Genomic DNA, 15426 nt, shown 5'->3' with positions numbered 1-15426 from the left:
TATGTGTCTTTCCTTAAAGGGCAAATCTCTCTCCTTAAAGGATGCTATGTGTGATAGTGCTGCCCAACTTTACAACATAAATTGCTGCTTTTGTATTAGTAGCCCTGACATGAAAGGCAGCTTGGGCCTAGTAAGTAGATAGAGGAGTCTGCCTGTGAGTCAGGAAGGCCTGGGTTCAAGACCCTCCTCTGATTTCTGACTTTATGGCCTTGGGTAAGTCAGTTACTCTTTTAGTGCAGAAAATTACTGACATACATTTGCTCTATCTTCACTGCTCTGACAGACAATTCTCTAAGGTTATAAGGTGTAAAATACTGCCAGTCTACATTACTAGAATTTATTCACTGGGAGTTTCTGTACCAATTAAGCCACGAGTTTGGAATGAAACACATTTCAGGTCAACCCACTCTTCCTACAAGCCTAGCTTTCCATGAGACTCCTCTTCTGTCTCGACCTATGCATTTGGGGCCATTTCCAGGCATCCTGATCTATATCTTGCCACTGGACCCAGATGGCTCCATAGGAGAGAGTGAGACTGATGACTTTGTACAGCCCTACCTCACTTAAATCTAATTCACTTGCAAGTCAAGGCATCACCTTCCTGATGTCATTGGTCGTCTTCAAGAACAAAGGATGAACAACTACAAAATGGTGTGTGTAGTCAAGAGAACCAATGGGCATACCTCCACCATTTATTCCCTTCTGTACGTCTGTCTATTACTCTTCTTCTGCTCTTTTGAAATACTCAGGACAGGGGCTTCCCAACATTCCCTTGCCCCAGGGCCTACACATCCCAAAGTCATCCCCTAGGGAGTCAATGATACAACCCCCTTTGATATCCATATTAAGCTCCTTCTTATTTCATTTCCATTAACAACTCTGTTCATCTTCTCTTCTGGCACCAGACTTAAGAAGAATCACAGCGGGCTTCCTGGGAATGGCTGCAGCCGTGCTCCTCTGTGGCTGCATTGTGGCCACTGTCAGTTTCTTTTGGGAGGAAAGTCTTACCCAGCATGTTGCAGGACTGCTCTTCCTTATGACAGGTAAGGTGAAAATCTCCTCTCTCCTCTACCCGTGAAAGGTGGCCCACAGATTCTTCTTGACTCCTCCAGCAGTCACTGTCTAAGCAATGACCTTTGTTTCAGGGTTTCCCAATTATAGCTGTTGGATTAAAAGATAGTAAGAGATGTCTGTCATCAAGCAAAGAAAACGAAAAGACCAGAAAATAAACTCTATTCTTTTCTTTTATGACTAGAGTGCTCAGTTTGGCCAGATGGTTAGAAGATGTCACTAACCATGCTGTGAATGCAAGGTGTTTGGATTGTTCTGGTCCATTCCCACATTTGATACCTCAACCCTATCCTGTACTCTTACAAATATGTGCCTTTGGTCATAAAGGGACACTAAGGCAGAGACTGTAACAAGAGCTGCACAGGTCACCGGAAAATCCATTCAGTGCCCATGTCCTACTGAGTGTGAGTTATTACCATCATCATTCTGTATATAGAATAATGCATTTTTGGATTAAAATAATTAATAATACTTTACTTTTTTTTTAACACTTTTCAGTAATTAAGCGCTTTCCCATAATTTATCTCACCTGATCCTTACCATAGTTCTATGCATTAGGTAAGGAAGGTTTCCTCCTTAGAAGAGGGAACAAAGGCTTGACAAGATTAAATGACTTGGCAATTGGCCAAGCCTGAACTTGAACCCAGTTCTTCAGATTTTAAGCTCTGTCCATTGTAACCCTTACTGTCTTTTATCAAAGGACACAGTTATTCTTGTACTTGAATACAGAGAATATTATTGAGATACACCGTTAACCCTCAATTATCTGCAGTTGTGTATAGAGGTATTAGAATGAATAATATCCAATGATAGAGTCTCCTTGGGCATTTTTTTCCCTGCTGATACAGCAGTATATGAATTTTGAGATTAGATCAGATTGTCATAAAGGCAGAGAGCATGGAGTTAATTGCTGTAGAGTCCAGGGTTCCTCTCAGGGAATTCTCACTTCTTTCTGGATCCTTCTGGCTTTTAGATGACCTCTTTTTGTTTCCTTGTCTTATGTTACAGAGAAGAGAAATTCATCTTCTTTGGCTAATCTAAGGAAGGCAGTTTGGCATGAAACGAAAAGAAGGGTTTGGCTAGTTTGACTACTTCTCCACTCCCAACACCTCCCAACTTTTATAAGCCACATTAAAAAAAAAAATCATTGTCACCTGAGCTGGTTCCTGCCTTTGCTAGGTGGCCAAAATGGTCTGGTTTGACCATTGAAGGATAGTGTGCTTTTCTTTACAGCCTTTCAGTTATGGTTGATGCATTAATGAAGTACTTTTAGTGAATAGGCCAATTAATAGTTCCATAAAATACATTCAACATCAGAACTTAATTACATTTTCCACAGACACGTAGTCATTTAGAATAAACTTGCTTCAACTTCCCTAGAGTTCCATTATTTATGCTGCTCCTACTGTGGTATGTGTGTGTGTGGGGTGTGTGTGTGTGTGTGTGTGTGTGTGTGTGTGTGTGTGTGTGTATATGTGTGTGCATTTTTCCTCCAAACAAAGCCAGCGAATGGAATTTCTCACGAGGTTTGTAGTGTGCTAAAGAACCCCTAGGTCACTTAATAACAAGTCTTTAGTTGTTAAGGAGTAACCCAGAGGCTTTCTTAGCTAAAAGCTGCTTGGTTACCCTTGGCTGCCCCAGGCCAGGAGCTAATCGGCAGCTGAGCTGTTCCAGGTCTCCAGGGCTGACAGTAATCATGGCTAACACAGAGGTGGCTCTCCCATCATTGGATTGGCATTGAACCCAAAGCAGTATTTAGTAAACCTTCATAACCATCTTCTCTGCTCCTGTCTCTACCTTCCCCCTGGAATGGTACTACAGTAGGCAGGCGCTCTGTAGCTCCAGGGAGTTCACATGAGAAGTGTCATCCAACACAGAAATAGCTTGAACCAACTTCACAAGGGAAGGAAGAAAACAGCTGTTAGCAGGGATAGTTTGAGCAAGTAGCCTCCATGCCCACCACAGGCAGCAGTTGGGGTGAGGGGATGATGTCTATCATCCAATCAAAGGCTCCCCCTTCCCCAGACCCTCAGGGCTTCAACCTTATATGCCATTTGAAACAGAGTCAGTATGATACCAATGGGAGATTGCCCTGCTATCTACAGGACCAGCAAAATGAAGATATTTTCTAAATTACTAGATAAAGGGGTTGGAATGCAGAGCAAGGAAGTAGGAATAAAGAATAAGGAAGCAGGAAAATTAACCCTAATGGTATCGTTCCAGCATGAGCTGAAAATAGGGGGATGGGCTGTTCCAGCTGTGTTTTGTTTTTTGTTCCCCAGTTCAATACTGAAATATATTGATAACAAAGGAGCAAGCAAAAGGAAGTTAGTGTTCTAGCTTGCAGGGTTTGGCCTAGACTAGGGGAAGAGGATGTGGACTATGGAATCTGTCAGGCAGGCTACTTCCCCGGATATTCGCTTCAAATCCATTGTTCGAGAGGAGTTGGGAGCTTCAGTAACCCAGACAAAGGGATTCCGTGCACCTAAGGAAAAAAAGATAGCATCAGTTTCCTCATCTGTAAAATGGGGATAATAACAGTACTTACATCTCTGGCTTGTTGTGAGGAGCAAACAAGATAACCTATGTGAATGCTTTGTAAACCTTAAAGTACTATATAAGTGCTAGCTATTATGATATCCAATTTTCCTCTTATGTAGGATTATAGATTTAGATCTAGAAAGGGTCATTTAAACCATCTAACCAAGCCCTCTTATTTTAAAGATGAGAAAACTGACTTCCAGGGAAGATATGACTTGGAAAAAAAAATCACAGAAACCATTTCAGAGGCAAGCTTTTGAATCCAGGACTTCTGACTAAAGCTAGTGCTTTTCCCCATTTCATGGATGATCTTCCCTATATTAACTAAAAAAAAAAATGAAGAATCTGAAATCTTGCTGGATAAAGCCCTTACATGTGATTGTCAAGAAGTGGATAAACAAGAATCAGAGAAATTATGGTGCTGGCAATCGCCACCCACTCTAGTACCTTTAAAATAAATCTTTTAACATGGCTAATGAATGGATCATCTAAAATCTTTGGCAGCAGTAAAATCAGCCAAAGCACCACAGAAACCAGGAGTTCTGAGTATCTCAGGAGAAAGTAGGGAAGAATGATTTAGTTTTAAATAAAAGTTAGTTGGAAACTCAGCAAAGCTCAGAAACCAGATGCGTAGTTGAGTGTTAGGATGGGCCAGGTCAGTATCCTTCCCTTTCAAGTGCAGCTCCTCTTCTGCTTTTAATTCTAATTTCTTAACATTGGGACTAGCAACAAAAGAAGAGGCCCAGGAACTCATGTTAGGGGAGGTGGGTAACTTTCATTTTGACCATCCTCTTCCTCCTCTCATCAGAACTTAGACTTTGCCCCTGGGGCCCTGGGCTCTGATTGGTGAGTTTCATTTTATCTTCCCTGGAACCAGCCGACTGCAGTTTTCTAGTTCTTCTTAAACTTGCTGTTCATTTCCAAATGAAGCCACCTGCACTGTATCCATCTTCCTCATCCCCCTCCCACTGGAACTCAGAGTCTGCCTCCCATGGGCTCTGAGAGTTGAGTTTTCATTTTATCATACCTTATACCAGTCCACCACACTCCTTTCCAGGCATTTTCAAACCATGATGCAGTATGTAAACAAATCATACCCCTCCTTTTGGTACCTCTTTATGTGTTATCTCCACCCTTGCCCCCACCAAAGTATGCAAATGCCTTGAAGATGGGAATGTTTAGTTTGCTTGTATTGTATTCTAAGCACTTAGCCCAGTGCCTGACATACAGCAAGAACTAAATAAAATGTTCATTCATTCATTTCAATACACAGTTTTGCAAACCCAACAGAAATACAGGTTATTGTTCTTCCAAATGTTGAGGTCTCCTCTTCTCTGCCCACCCACCTTACTACCCCAGGTGAAATTTTCCACTGCCAACTAGATCCTTTCCTTCTTAGACTCTGGTCCCAAAGGCCCACTTTCAATACCTGACTTACTGAGGTCATTCTACTCAAGGGAGAAAATAATATACACAATCAACATATTCGGTGTACATATTTAGTGTTGACTGCACACATTTAATAATGGAAAATATGAGTGAAATGGGGGGTAGGGTAGGGAGATCTATTTGACTCAAGCAGAAAAGTTAAGTAAAGGAATGTCACTAGCAGCCTGAATCAGCCTGACACCCACAAATCATGAATGCTAAACTTAGCTACTTTTAGATAGAGATTCTCGATTTTCATCCTGTTATCTGTTTATTAGCAGAGTCTTCAGCGAAAGAATGTCAGTGTTATGTCAGTGTGCTATGTTAAAATGGAAAGGTTTTTTTTTTATGTGTGTCAGATTTTTATTCTTCTTATTCTTTACAGACAGCTCCTAATTACTCACATGTGGAAAAGGTAGTCTGCAGAGTGTCTGTGCCCACTTGGGAACATTCGCCAGGCTCTCCTCTTCCTTCCTTTCTTCAGTTGCCCATTTCATTCCTAGTGAGGTTTCCCACTGACCAGACTTAGATCCCTTTCCCCTCATAGCAGGATGCCCGAGCTCCCACGGCAACTTTGGAAAGGTAGAGTGAGGAAACTCAGCTATGTTTACTGTGACCTTGGACGATGGGCAGAGGGACTGAGAGAGGAGAAAGAGAAAGAAAATAACTAATATATGATAGAATTCCTCTCTTCCATATATCTGCAGGTAGCAGAATCTATAATATTTAGAAATATCACCTGTTAACATCTTGCTCGGAAATTATTATGGCAGCAAGTCATTAGCATAAAACTATGCCCTAGCTATTCATTCATGCACAAATGCATACATTTAACAAGCTCTTATTTAGCACCTAGTGCATATTACTTTGATAGGTACCAAAGATACAAAGGAAATTTCATCCCTGCCCTCAATGAACTTATTGAGGAAAATAATACATACAAGTTATTACAAAATATGCACAATTTTTTGGGGGGGGAAGAGAATAGACAAGTAGTTTAAATCCTTCCTTCCTTTCTTTCCTTTCCTTTTTTCCCTTCTTTCCTTTCTTCCTCTTATTTAATCCTCACAACGACCCTAGGAGGCAGGTGCTATTATTAACTTCATTATGCAGCTGAGAAAAATGAGGCAGGCAGCAGTTACGTGATTTGCCCAGGGTCACACTAGGAAGTGTCTGGGGCCACATTTGAGCTCAGGTTTTTTTGACTTGTGACCTGGCATTCTCTTCAGTATTCCACCTAGAGATCTCAAGGGCACTAGCAATTAGCAGCATCAGAAAAGGTCTCTGATAGGAGATGCCGCTGGAGCTCAGGTTGGAAGGGCTTTAGGGATTCCATGAACTGAAAGGAGGGAGGGCATTGCAGCTCAGGCATGGGGTGGGGGACTGCCTCTATAGAACTTCAGAGGCACAAGATGGAATGGAGTGCACTAGGAATAGCAAATAAGCCAGTTTGGCTGTAACCTAGAGGGGGAGGGAGACTAGAAATTAGTCTGAAAAAGAGATTGGGGATTGACTATGAAGGATTTTGAACATCAACAATAAGAGTTTGCATTTGATCCTAGAGTTTCACTGAATTTTCTCCAGGAGAGGAGTGACCTGGTCACTGTCCTTGCAACTATTACACTGGCAGTTGTGGGATGGACCCAATCAAGGGGAGAGAGGTGGGATGCAAGGAGACTAATTAAGCAGCTATGGCAAAAGTCCAGGTGAGAGGTGACAAGATCCTAAATTAGGATGGGGGCAGTTTGAGTGGAGTGGGAAAGGATATGAGAGGCAATGCAGCTTGAATCAACAGGGCCTGGCAACTGAAGGGATGTGAAGGATAAGGTGGAAGAGCAGTGGCGATTCAGGTTACAAACTTGCAACCTTCCAGAGGGTAGTGTCTTTGATGGAAATACGGAAGGTAGGAAGACAGGTGGATTTGGAGGGAAAGATCAATATCTCTGTGTGGGGTATGCTAGAGTTTGAGATACTTCTAAGACAGTCAGATGAAGCCATCTGATTAGACAGTTGGTGATCTGGGACAAACTCTCGGCACAGAGATGAGCTCTAGATATCGTAGAGTTGGGAGTCTCTTATAGAGATGATAACTGAACCCATGGGATCTATTGAGATCATTCCAAGAGAGTTCAGAGAAAGAAGAAAAGGGGGTCCTGTGCAGAGCCTTGGGACACATCCATCCATCAGTCAACAAGCTTTTATTAAGCAACTACTAACTGCCAGCCACTGTGCTGGGTGCAAGAAATAGAGACAAAAAAGGCAAGCAATGTCGATTCTAGAGAAAATTTGTCATACAGATGATAATGCAGCAAAAGCGCAATCAGACAGGTAGAATAACCAGGAGGGAGCAGTGTCACAAAGACCCAGGGAGGAAAGGGTTTCCAGTGGAGGGAGGTGGTCAATCCTGTCCAAAGCTGCAGAGAGGTCAAGAAGGATGAAGTCTGAGAAAAGACCATCAGATGTAGCAATTAAGAGATCATTACTAACCTTGGAGAGAGTAGCTTCAGGTGAGTGATGAGGTCCTATGGCATATTAAAGCAGGTTGAAAACAATGAGAGAAAAAGGACATGGAGACCATAAGCACAGATGGCTGACTCTTTCCAAGGGTTTGACTGTGAAAGGGAGGAGAGATAGAGGTTGATAGCTTGAGGGATGCTATGATCAAATGAAGGGTATTTTTTTTAAGGACAGGGAAGACCTGGGCATGTTTATAGGCAGCAGGAAAGGAACAAGGAAAGACTGAAGATGAGCAACAAGGGGGTGGGGGGAAGTGAAGGGGGGGGAAAGTTAGGGAATGACACAGAATAAAAGGCACAAGTAGAGAGATTCATCTTGCCAAGGAGAAAGGCCATCTGCTTGTCAGAGACTGGAGCAAAGGAGAAAAGATTAGGGGAGGAATTGTATGGGGATATCGATAAGGACAGGCAGTCCTCCCTCTTTGCCATAAGGCATTTCTAGGAATGCATCTACTTCCCCATACACCAAATGTTATTACTGAGGGTTTTGTTTTTAACCTATGACTCAGTGTCAAATAAATGATACAGTGATTCTGTGAAATCATAGCTGTAACCAATAGTATATCATAAAAACAAAGAAACAACATAGGCTTTTATGGTAGTTAAAAGAATAAAATAAATTTAGGTCTGATAAAATAGTCAGAAATTTACCATAAACATTGATTATACCAAGGCCCCTGAGAGTGTTGTAAGATGTTCATTAAAGTACAATGCAAAAAAAGTAAATGCTACTGTATCATAAATTAGACCTATCTGAAATCAATATGATAGCTATACTAAATACCGAACATTTCATAGAATCATTTAATTTAGGAGTTGAAAGAGACCCTGGTGGCCATCTAGTCCAATATATATCAGAAACAGGACTTTCTCTGCAATGTACGGAGCTACCTAGATGGTGTAGTGGAGTATAGGGCCCTAGAGTCAGGAAGACCCGAGTTCAAATGTGGCCTCAGTTCCCTCTTACATGACCCATGTATTAGGGATTCCATGAATTGGAAGAAGGAAGGGCAGTGCAGCTCAGGCATGACTGGGCTGGGGAGTGGGGACTGCCTCATCAGAAACTCACAGGCAGAAGGTGGAATGGAGTGCACCAGGAATAGCAAATAAGCCCATTTGACTGTAACCTAGAGGGGGAGGGAGACTAGAAATTAGTTTGAAAAAGAGATTGGGGACTGACTATGAAGGGTTTTGAATATCAACAATAAGATATATTGATATAATGTATCTATTATTCTATATAATATAATACATATATAATATAATATATTGATATAATAATAAGATATAAGATAATATATATTCTTTTAACCTCTGTCAACCTCAGTTTCCTCTTCTATAAATTGGGGATAATAATAGCAACCTTAGGGTTGTTGTAGGATAAAATATGTGTTTTGCAAACCTTAAATCACCATATAAATGCTAACTCTTTTTCTTTTTCTTCTTCCTCCTCCTCCTCCTCCCTCTTCTTGTTCCTCTTCTGACTTCGTAATGAGGAAGGATTTGAGCTGAGTCATAAAGTATGAGTAGAATTTGTATTGTCAGAAAGAAGAGATGCAGGGGAAAGGCTTTGCTTGTAGGTGGGTACTGTTGGCCTATAGTCGATGGCAAGCCAAATGAACAAGCATTTATTAAGTGCTTATTGTGTTCCAGACACTGTGCTAAGTTTTCAAAATACAAATACAAGCAAAAGGAAAGGCAGGCCCTGCCCTCAAAGAGCTTACATTTTAATGGGAGGGATAAGAAAGGAAAAGGCATCTCCAGGTGCGTGGAAAAAGTAGACATGTAAATAGATAAATGACATGATTGAACTCTAAAACAATTTGTTGTTGTTCAGTCATGTCTGACTCTTTGTGACCCCATCTGGCATTTTCTTGGCAAAGATACAGGAGTGGGTTGTCATTTCCTTCTCAGGTGGATTAAAGCCAACAGAGATTTAAGTGACTTGCCCAAGGTAACACGGGTAGTAAGTGTCTGAGACCAGATTCGGATCAGATCTTCCTGACTCCAGGCCCAGCACTCAATCCACTGAGCCACCTACGTGCCTCCAAAACAATTTATACAAAGTAGTATTTTAACGTCCAAGTGAGAAAATGCATGTAAATAATTTTGCAAATCTTAAAGCATTATTTAAATGCTAGTTATCATTATTGTTGTTTAAAGAAATAAAGCAACAGTATGCCGTTGTCTTTGAGGTGTGGTATAGCATTTCTAATTTAGCTCAATTATCCTGAAAAAACACATGCTAAATTTTTGGGAAATGTTCTTTTCCAAGCTTCAGTTTCCAGAAAATGCTTAAAGGACCAGGCTTAATCAAACTTTGAAAATACTATATTTTTGTGGTTGTGAAATGTTTTTGTTTATTTTCACTTCTGTGTATAACTGACTACAAAGAACAGTTCTTTTCTTTGACCAGGTCATAGCTTTATTATATCCTACTTGTTAATACCCTGGAGATCAATTTTTCAAACTACTTTATTGTTCCATTACCAGCATTCATTAAAAGGCCCTTGTGAACATGCAGTGTTTTGTTTTGGTTTAGTTTAAATGGTCATATAGGAATAGGAATACTTTTCACAGTGTTTAAAAGAAAGAAAAGGAAAATTCCTTTTTGAAGATATTTCCTTAAGAAAAATACTTTAATCCTGATCTTTCTCCTCCCTGAATTAAGCAACATGTTTATTTTTGTAGTCTAGGATAAGAAGGAGGAAACTAATGCTTTGGTAACTCTCTTCCTCTGCCTTCCACCCTCAAAAGGATAGAACATATCAAAGGATCTCAGCATCTCTTTTAAACATTTTAGATCTTACATTTTTCTACATGTTAAGTGGGGGAAAAGGTGCCTCAGGAATGTGTGATAACTTAGTTTGATGGGGAATATGAGTCAGCATTTAACAGATCACCTTTAATGATTTTTTAAAAAAATTCCCTTAAAATTGCTACCTCCTCTGGATTCTTCTGAAAATTACTCTCATCCCTGAAGCTCTCAAATAATGAGTCTCCTCCTTAACCTTAGACCTTCTCCTCCCAGTTTCCAAGTCCTTCTCACTATCTCTTTTAGTGATAGTATATCCCTAAGGAGCCCAAAGCAACTCTCAAACTGATGGTGCCTTTATCACACACATGCTTTAAACAATACAACAACAAGAAGAAACCAACAAAATGAAATCATGAGGAGGCCTGGCTTTCTGGGAGTCGTATAGTCAGTGGAAAGGAATGGAATCTGGAAATTCTGATGTGCAGCCTAATGGGCCATGTTGGGTTTCCATGATCTCCTTCCTGCCTCCCCATACTTTCTTTTTTATCTAAGCACCCGGGCCTCATTGTCATCCTATGCCAATCAAAAGTGAGAATCCTCAGAAGGTCATTGCTATGTAACGGAAACATTCACATCACTGGGGCATAGTTACAGTTGCTAAAAATCTTTAGCTCTCAGCTGGTTGTTTAGCCTCTGAGCATTGGGGCTCACCATTTTATCCCAGACCTGATTTTTAATGGCCGGGCTGTTCGAGATAATTGCAAATGTATGTGTTGGTAGAAAATGAATGCTAAAAGCCAATGGGTTTAATTTGGACTGTAGCCACTCTGATAATGTCTCTTAATTTGTTGGCATTCTGAATGGGTTCAAATATATAATCTCTTATTGCAGCCATCTTTCACCTCCCCCAAGTCCCCGGGAAGAATGAAAGTATTAAGATAATTATTAAATGATGCAAATACCTACAGAAATTCATTTGAAACATGAGCTATAGGAAACAGTATGTTATCCAGATAAATCAGAATCATAATAAGGGTGCCCATAATATAGTTTGAATGCTGCTTAAGAATAATATAGTAACAATAATTAACATTTATACGTTGCTTTAAAGTTTGTAAAGCACTTTACATATATTGTTTCATTTGATCCTCTAACAACCCTGGGAGATGGGTGATATTACTATCCCTGGGAGGCAGCTGAAGCCAAATTAAGTGGCTTGCACAGGGTCACACAACTTTCAAGCATTTAAGGCAGGATTTGAAATCATATCTTCCTGATTTATTCACTATACCCTCTAAGGAAGATATCATGTTTCTTCCACTAAAGGTACAATTGTCACCCTGTTATTGTAGAAGCCTAAAACTGTTGAGCTAGAAGGCACCTTGTATTTCATCTAAATATTATTAGTAATAAATAATACTAATAACTGGCATTTATATATCACTTTAGAGTTTGCCAAGTGTTTTATACACATTATCTAATTTAAATCACAACAATTCTGTGAGGAGGTAAGTACCACATGTACTATTTGCATCTCCATTTCACAGATAAGGAAACTGAAGTAAAGTGAGTTGAAATGACTTGCCCAACATCATACAGTCAGTAAGTGTCAGAGATGGAATTGGAACCCCAAGTTTTCTGGACTCCAAATCCACCTCTCTTTTCACTATGACACTCCAGCCCCTTAACAACCAGACCCGACAGTAGTGACTTGCTCCAAACCACACGTATCATGGTTGATGTGAATGGAACCAAATCCAGGTTGACATTAACCTGCCAGCAGACGGGACTTTAACTGATCTCTGTGTTCTCTTTGTGTTGTTTTTTTTTTAGGGATATTTTGCACTATTTCTCTGTGCACTTATGCTGCCAGTATCTCCTATGATTTGAACCGGCTCCCGAAATTAATTTATAGCCTGCCCGATGATGTGGACCATGGCTATAGCTGGTCTATGTTTTGTGCTTGGTGCAGTTTAGGCTTTATTGTAGCAGCTGGAGGTCTTTGCACTGCCTATCCATTTGTTAGCCGGACCAAGATTGCACACCTAAAGTCTGCCAGGGACTCTACGGTCTGACTGTTTCCATGCAAATTCAGTGCTCAGCAGCCTGTTTTTGGCTCGGAGGACTTCTGAAGAGAGTTGAGTTGAAGCTCAAGTATGGAATCCAAGCACAAATGGATCCTTTACATTCCAGCATGTCTTCTGCCAGCCAAGAGGGAGGCAAGAGAGATGCTACTGTCCTGCCTGGGTGACTGGCATCAAAGAGAAAGCCCACAGCCATTCTAAGGACATGAATACTGTGGAATCAAGTGCTTTAAAGAATTACGTATGCAGTTTTCTGTAACGTTTGGATGTGTCTCATGGGGGCAGCACCCTGGAGCATTCCTTGGACCAATAAAGGGGGGAAAACCTCTTGGGGGGAGAAAAAGTGGATGATTTGCATTTGTTTAAGAAAGTTTGTACATAGCCATTGCCCAAGGGAGTGATTTCTATTTACAAAAATGATTCTTAGCAAAGCAAACCTACGTTGCTGTCATTTACTATACACTTGCTAAGTTTTAATGCAGCATCTCCCAAACTCAAAGCTGACTGTCTTGATGGTGTCTTGTGTCATCACCAAATATATATGTATTCTTTGTGGATATTCTTTGTCTAGGGAAGATTCTTGCTCGGTTGGCTTTTATTGAAGTCCCTTCTGTGTCTTTTTACTGGACCCAAAATGATGTATGAAAAACAAAATCGACTATGTAAGAGATAGTAAGTGACTCTATGCAGTATTGTTTGAAGTCATGTCTTGCCGTGCAATTTCAGTCTCTTTATGTTAACTGGATTTCAGTATTAAATGACTCCCCCCTTGTTAGTCTGTGTGTATTTTTCTATAGATAGCCTTCTATATACAGTGGGATACAGCATCCCAACTATATAATGGATACAAATGTTGATGTCTCAGCAAAACCCTTCACAAGCTGCATTATAATGGGCATAGCTATTATTGTTTAATTAAAATAGTCATGTACATACTTTACAGAAAACTTCATGCCAGTTGCTGACAAAAGTCATACTTCCCATTTACCTTTTAAAATTATAAATATATATATACACATATATATATATATGAAACACAAATAAACAACAAACCCCCAAATCCATGAAAACTGCTACGCAAATAGTCCTGAAACCTAGGCTCTCCAGCCAGGTCCTCTATCCCTAATTCCACTTCCAGTGTTCTTTCCACTATGGTAATTGACGCTTACCAGATATCTTCTCTTAAAAAAAAAAAGCTCTCAGGGTAAGTGACTCTTGAAATTTGTAGGGTATAATAATAATTAATATTTACATAGTGCTTTAAAATTTTGAATATATATTACACATATGATTTACACATAGTAATAACTCCATGAGGTAGGTAATACAGATATTTTTATCCCCATTTAACTGATAAGGAAACTGAGGCTGAGGGAGGTTAAAAGATTGTCCCATGATCACATAGCTAGTGAACGTTTGAGGCTAGATTTGAATTTTAGTCTTCCTTACTCTTTTAAGTCCAGCACTCTGTGCTTATGTGTAATACATTTTTTAGGGGTAGGAACTAGGATAGAAACTAGATCTGTGATTTATTTTAGGGAACTCCACTCCTATTATCAATGAAGAACACTATTTTTGCAACTCATAGTCTTAGGAGAATTGCCCAGAGCCCTAAAAGTTTAGATGACTTATCCAGGATCAAATAGCCAGTGTGTGTCAGAGGAAGGATTTGAATTCAGACCTTCCTCAATCCAAAGCCAGTTCTCTATTCTGCTTCTTTGTAGCTTGGTGATGAAGTGGGTAGAGCACTGGATCTGGAGTCAAGAAGCCCAGAGTTCAAATTCTGCCTCAGATACCTCCTAGCTGTATGATCTTGGGCAAGTCACTTAAGCTCTGCCTGCCTCCATTTTCTCATCTGTAAAATAGGGGGAATAATAGCACCTACCTCCAAGGATTGTTGTGAGGATCAAACGAAATAATATTTGTAAAGTACTTTGCAAACCTTAAAGTGCTATATATAATTGCTATTATTATTATAGGTAACATTTACATAGTGCTTACTACGTGCCAGGCATTGTGCTGAGTACTTTACAATTATTATCTGCTTACGTCCTCACAGCCCAGGAAGCTGAGACAAAGTGAGGTTAAGTGATTTGCCCATGGTCACATAGCTAGTCTGAGGATGGATTTGAACTCGAGTCTTTTTAGCTCCAGGCCCGAACGTTCCACCATTGCGCTACCTTGCTGCCAATGCCTTGTTAGCTGTACAAAGGGGCACAAAGTGTTCTCGAATTGCCTACATCACAGGTTTCCAGTGATCCTGGAGTCTGTTAGAAAGGAAGCCCTACAACCAGGCCTAATCTCTGCTGCCTACAGCACACCCACCACTCAAAGATAGTTTGGAGATGGTAATGACAGAAAGAAAGAACCTGAAAAAAAGAGGACTACACAACGATGAGGCTCTTTAACTGAGGCTAGGGAATTGCAATTTGGAACATCACATGACCCTGAAACACTGGAGTGCGCTGGAAGGGGAAGAGGAAGGAGGGTTTAAATATGCTTTGACAGGGAGAAGTTCTCATGGAAGGCACGACTTCTTAGAACTGTTACATAAGTGGTTAAGTCCATACACAGAAGGCTGGGGAGACTCTGGGAGTGGTAACATCTGGTCAGAAGAGTGGGCTTCAGGTGGGAACCTGGGAGTTTCCAGAAACATCACAGGATCCGCTCCAACTGGTTCAAACCTGGTCCAACCATAGGGTCAGTTGGGTCAGGGTCAGGTAGCCCTTTGTGATAATTGCATTCCACAAATGTGAAAGCAGAAAGTCCAAATATTCATACACTAAGAAAGATACACATAAAAGCCAAGGTCATCCACTCAGAGCTGAAACCACTGCTGGCAAGGCCAAGCCATAATAGCCTTTCCAGCCAGAGTGAGTTGTGAAATGAATAGCCATCCCCTCAAGGTCACTTGCTTTCCATCTGCTGTCATAGAAACACGATCCAGATGCATGCCAAAACCAGACAGCTGGTCAAAAGGACATGAGAGAACTTGCATCTCTCTTAGGAAGATTTATGTTATTGGTTC

The 15426-nt window shown here is 40.6% G+C and overlaps 1 protein-coding gene across 1 annotated transcript in view; it reads left to right on the top strand.

Moving 5' to 3' along the window:
• Positions 1–13173, top strand: part of TMEM178A (transmembrane protein 178A) — a 79607-nt gene extending 66434 nt beyond the window's left edge. The window contains exons 3-4 of the mRNA XM_027865411.1: positions 906–1043; positions 12148–13173. Of these exons, the coding sequence (XP_027721212.1) occupies positions 906–1043; positions 12148–12389 (380 nt within the window). The 3' untranslated portion in view covers positions 12390–13173. The remainder of the gene's footprint in view (positions 1–905; positions 1044–12147) is intronic.
• The last annotated feature ends 2253 nt before the right edge of the window (positions 13174–15426 follow it).

This window comes from Vombatus ursinus, unplaced genomic scaffold (genome assembly GCF_900497805.2).
Source record: "Vombatus ursinus unplaced genomic scaffold, bare-nosed wombat genome assembly UNPS02014778.1, whole genome shotgun sequence".
Taxonomy (NCBI): Eukaryota; Metazoa; Chordata; class Mammalia; order Diprotodontia; family Vombatidae; genus Vombatus; species Vombatus ursinus.
The sequence above is the reverse complement of the archived record's forward strand: the minus strand, read 5'-3'. Positions and strand labels throughout refer to the sequence as shown.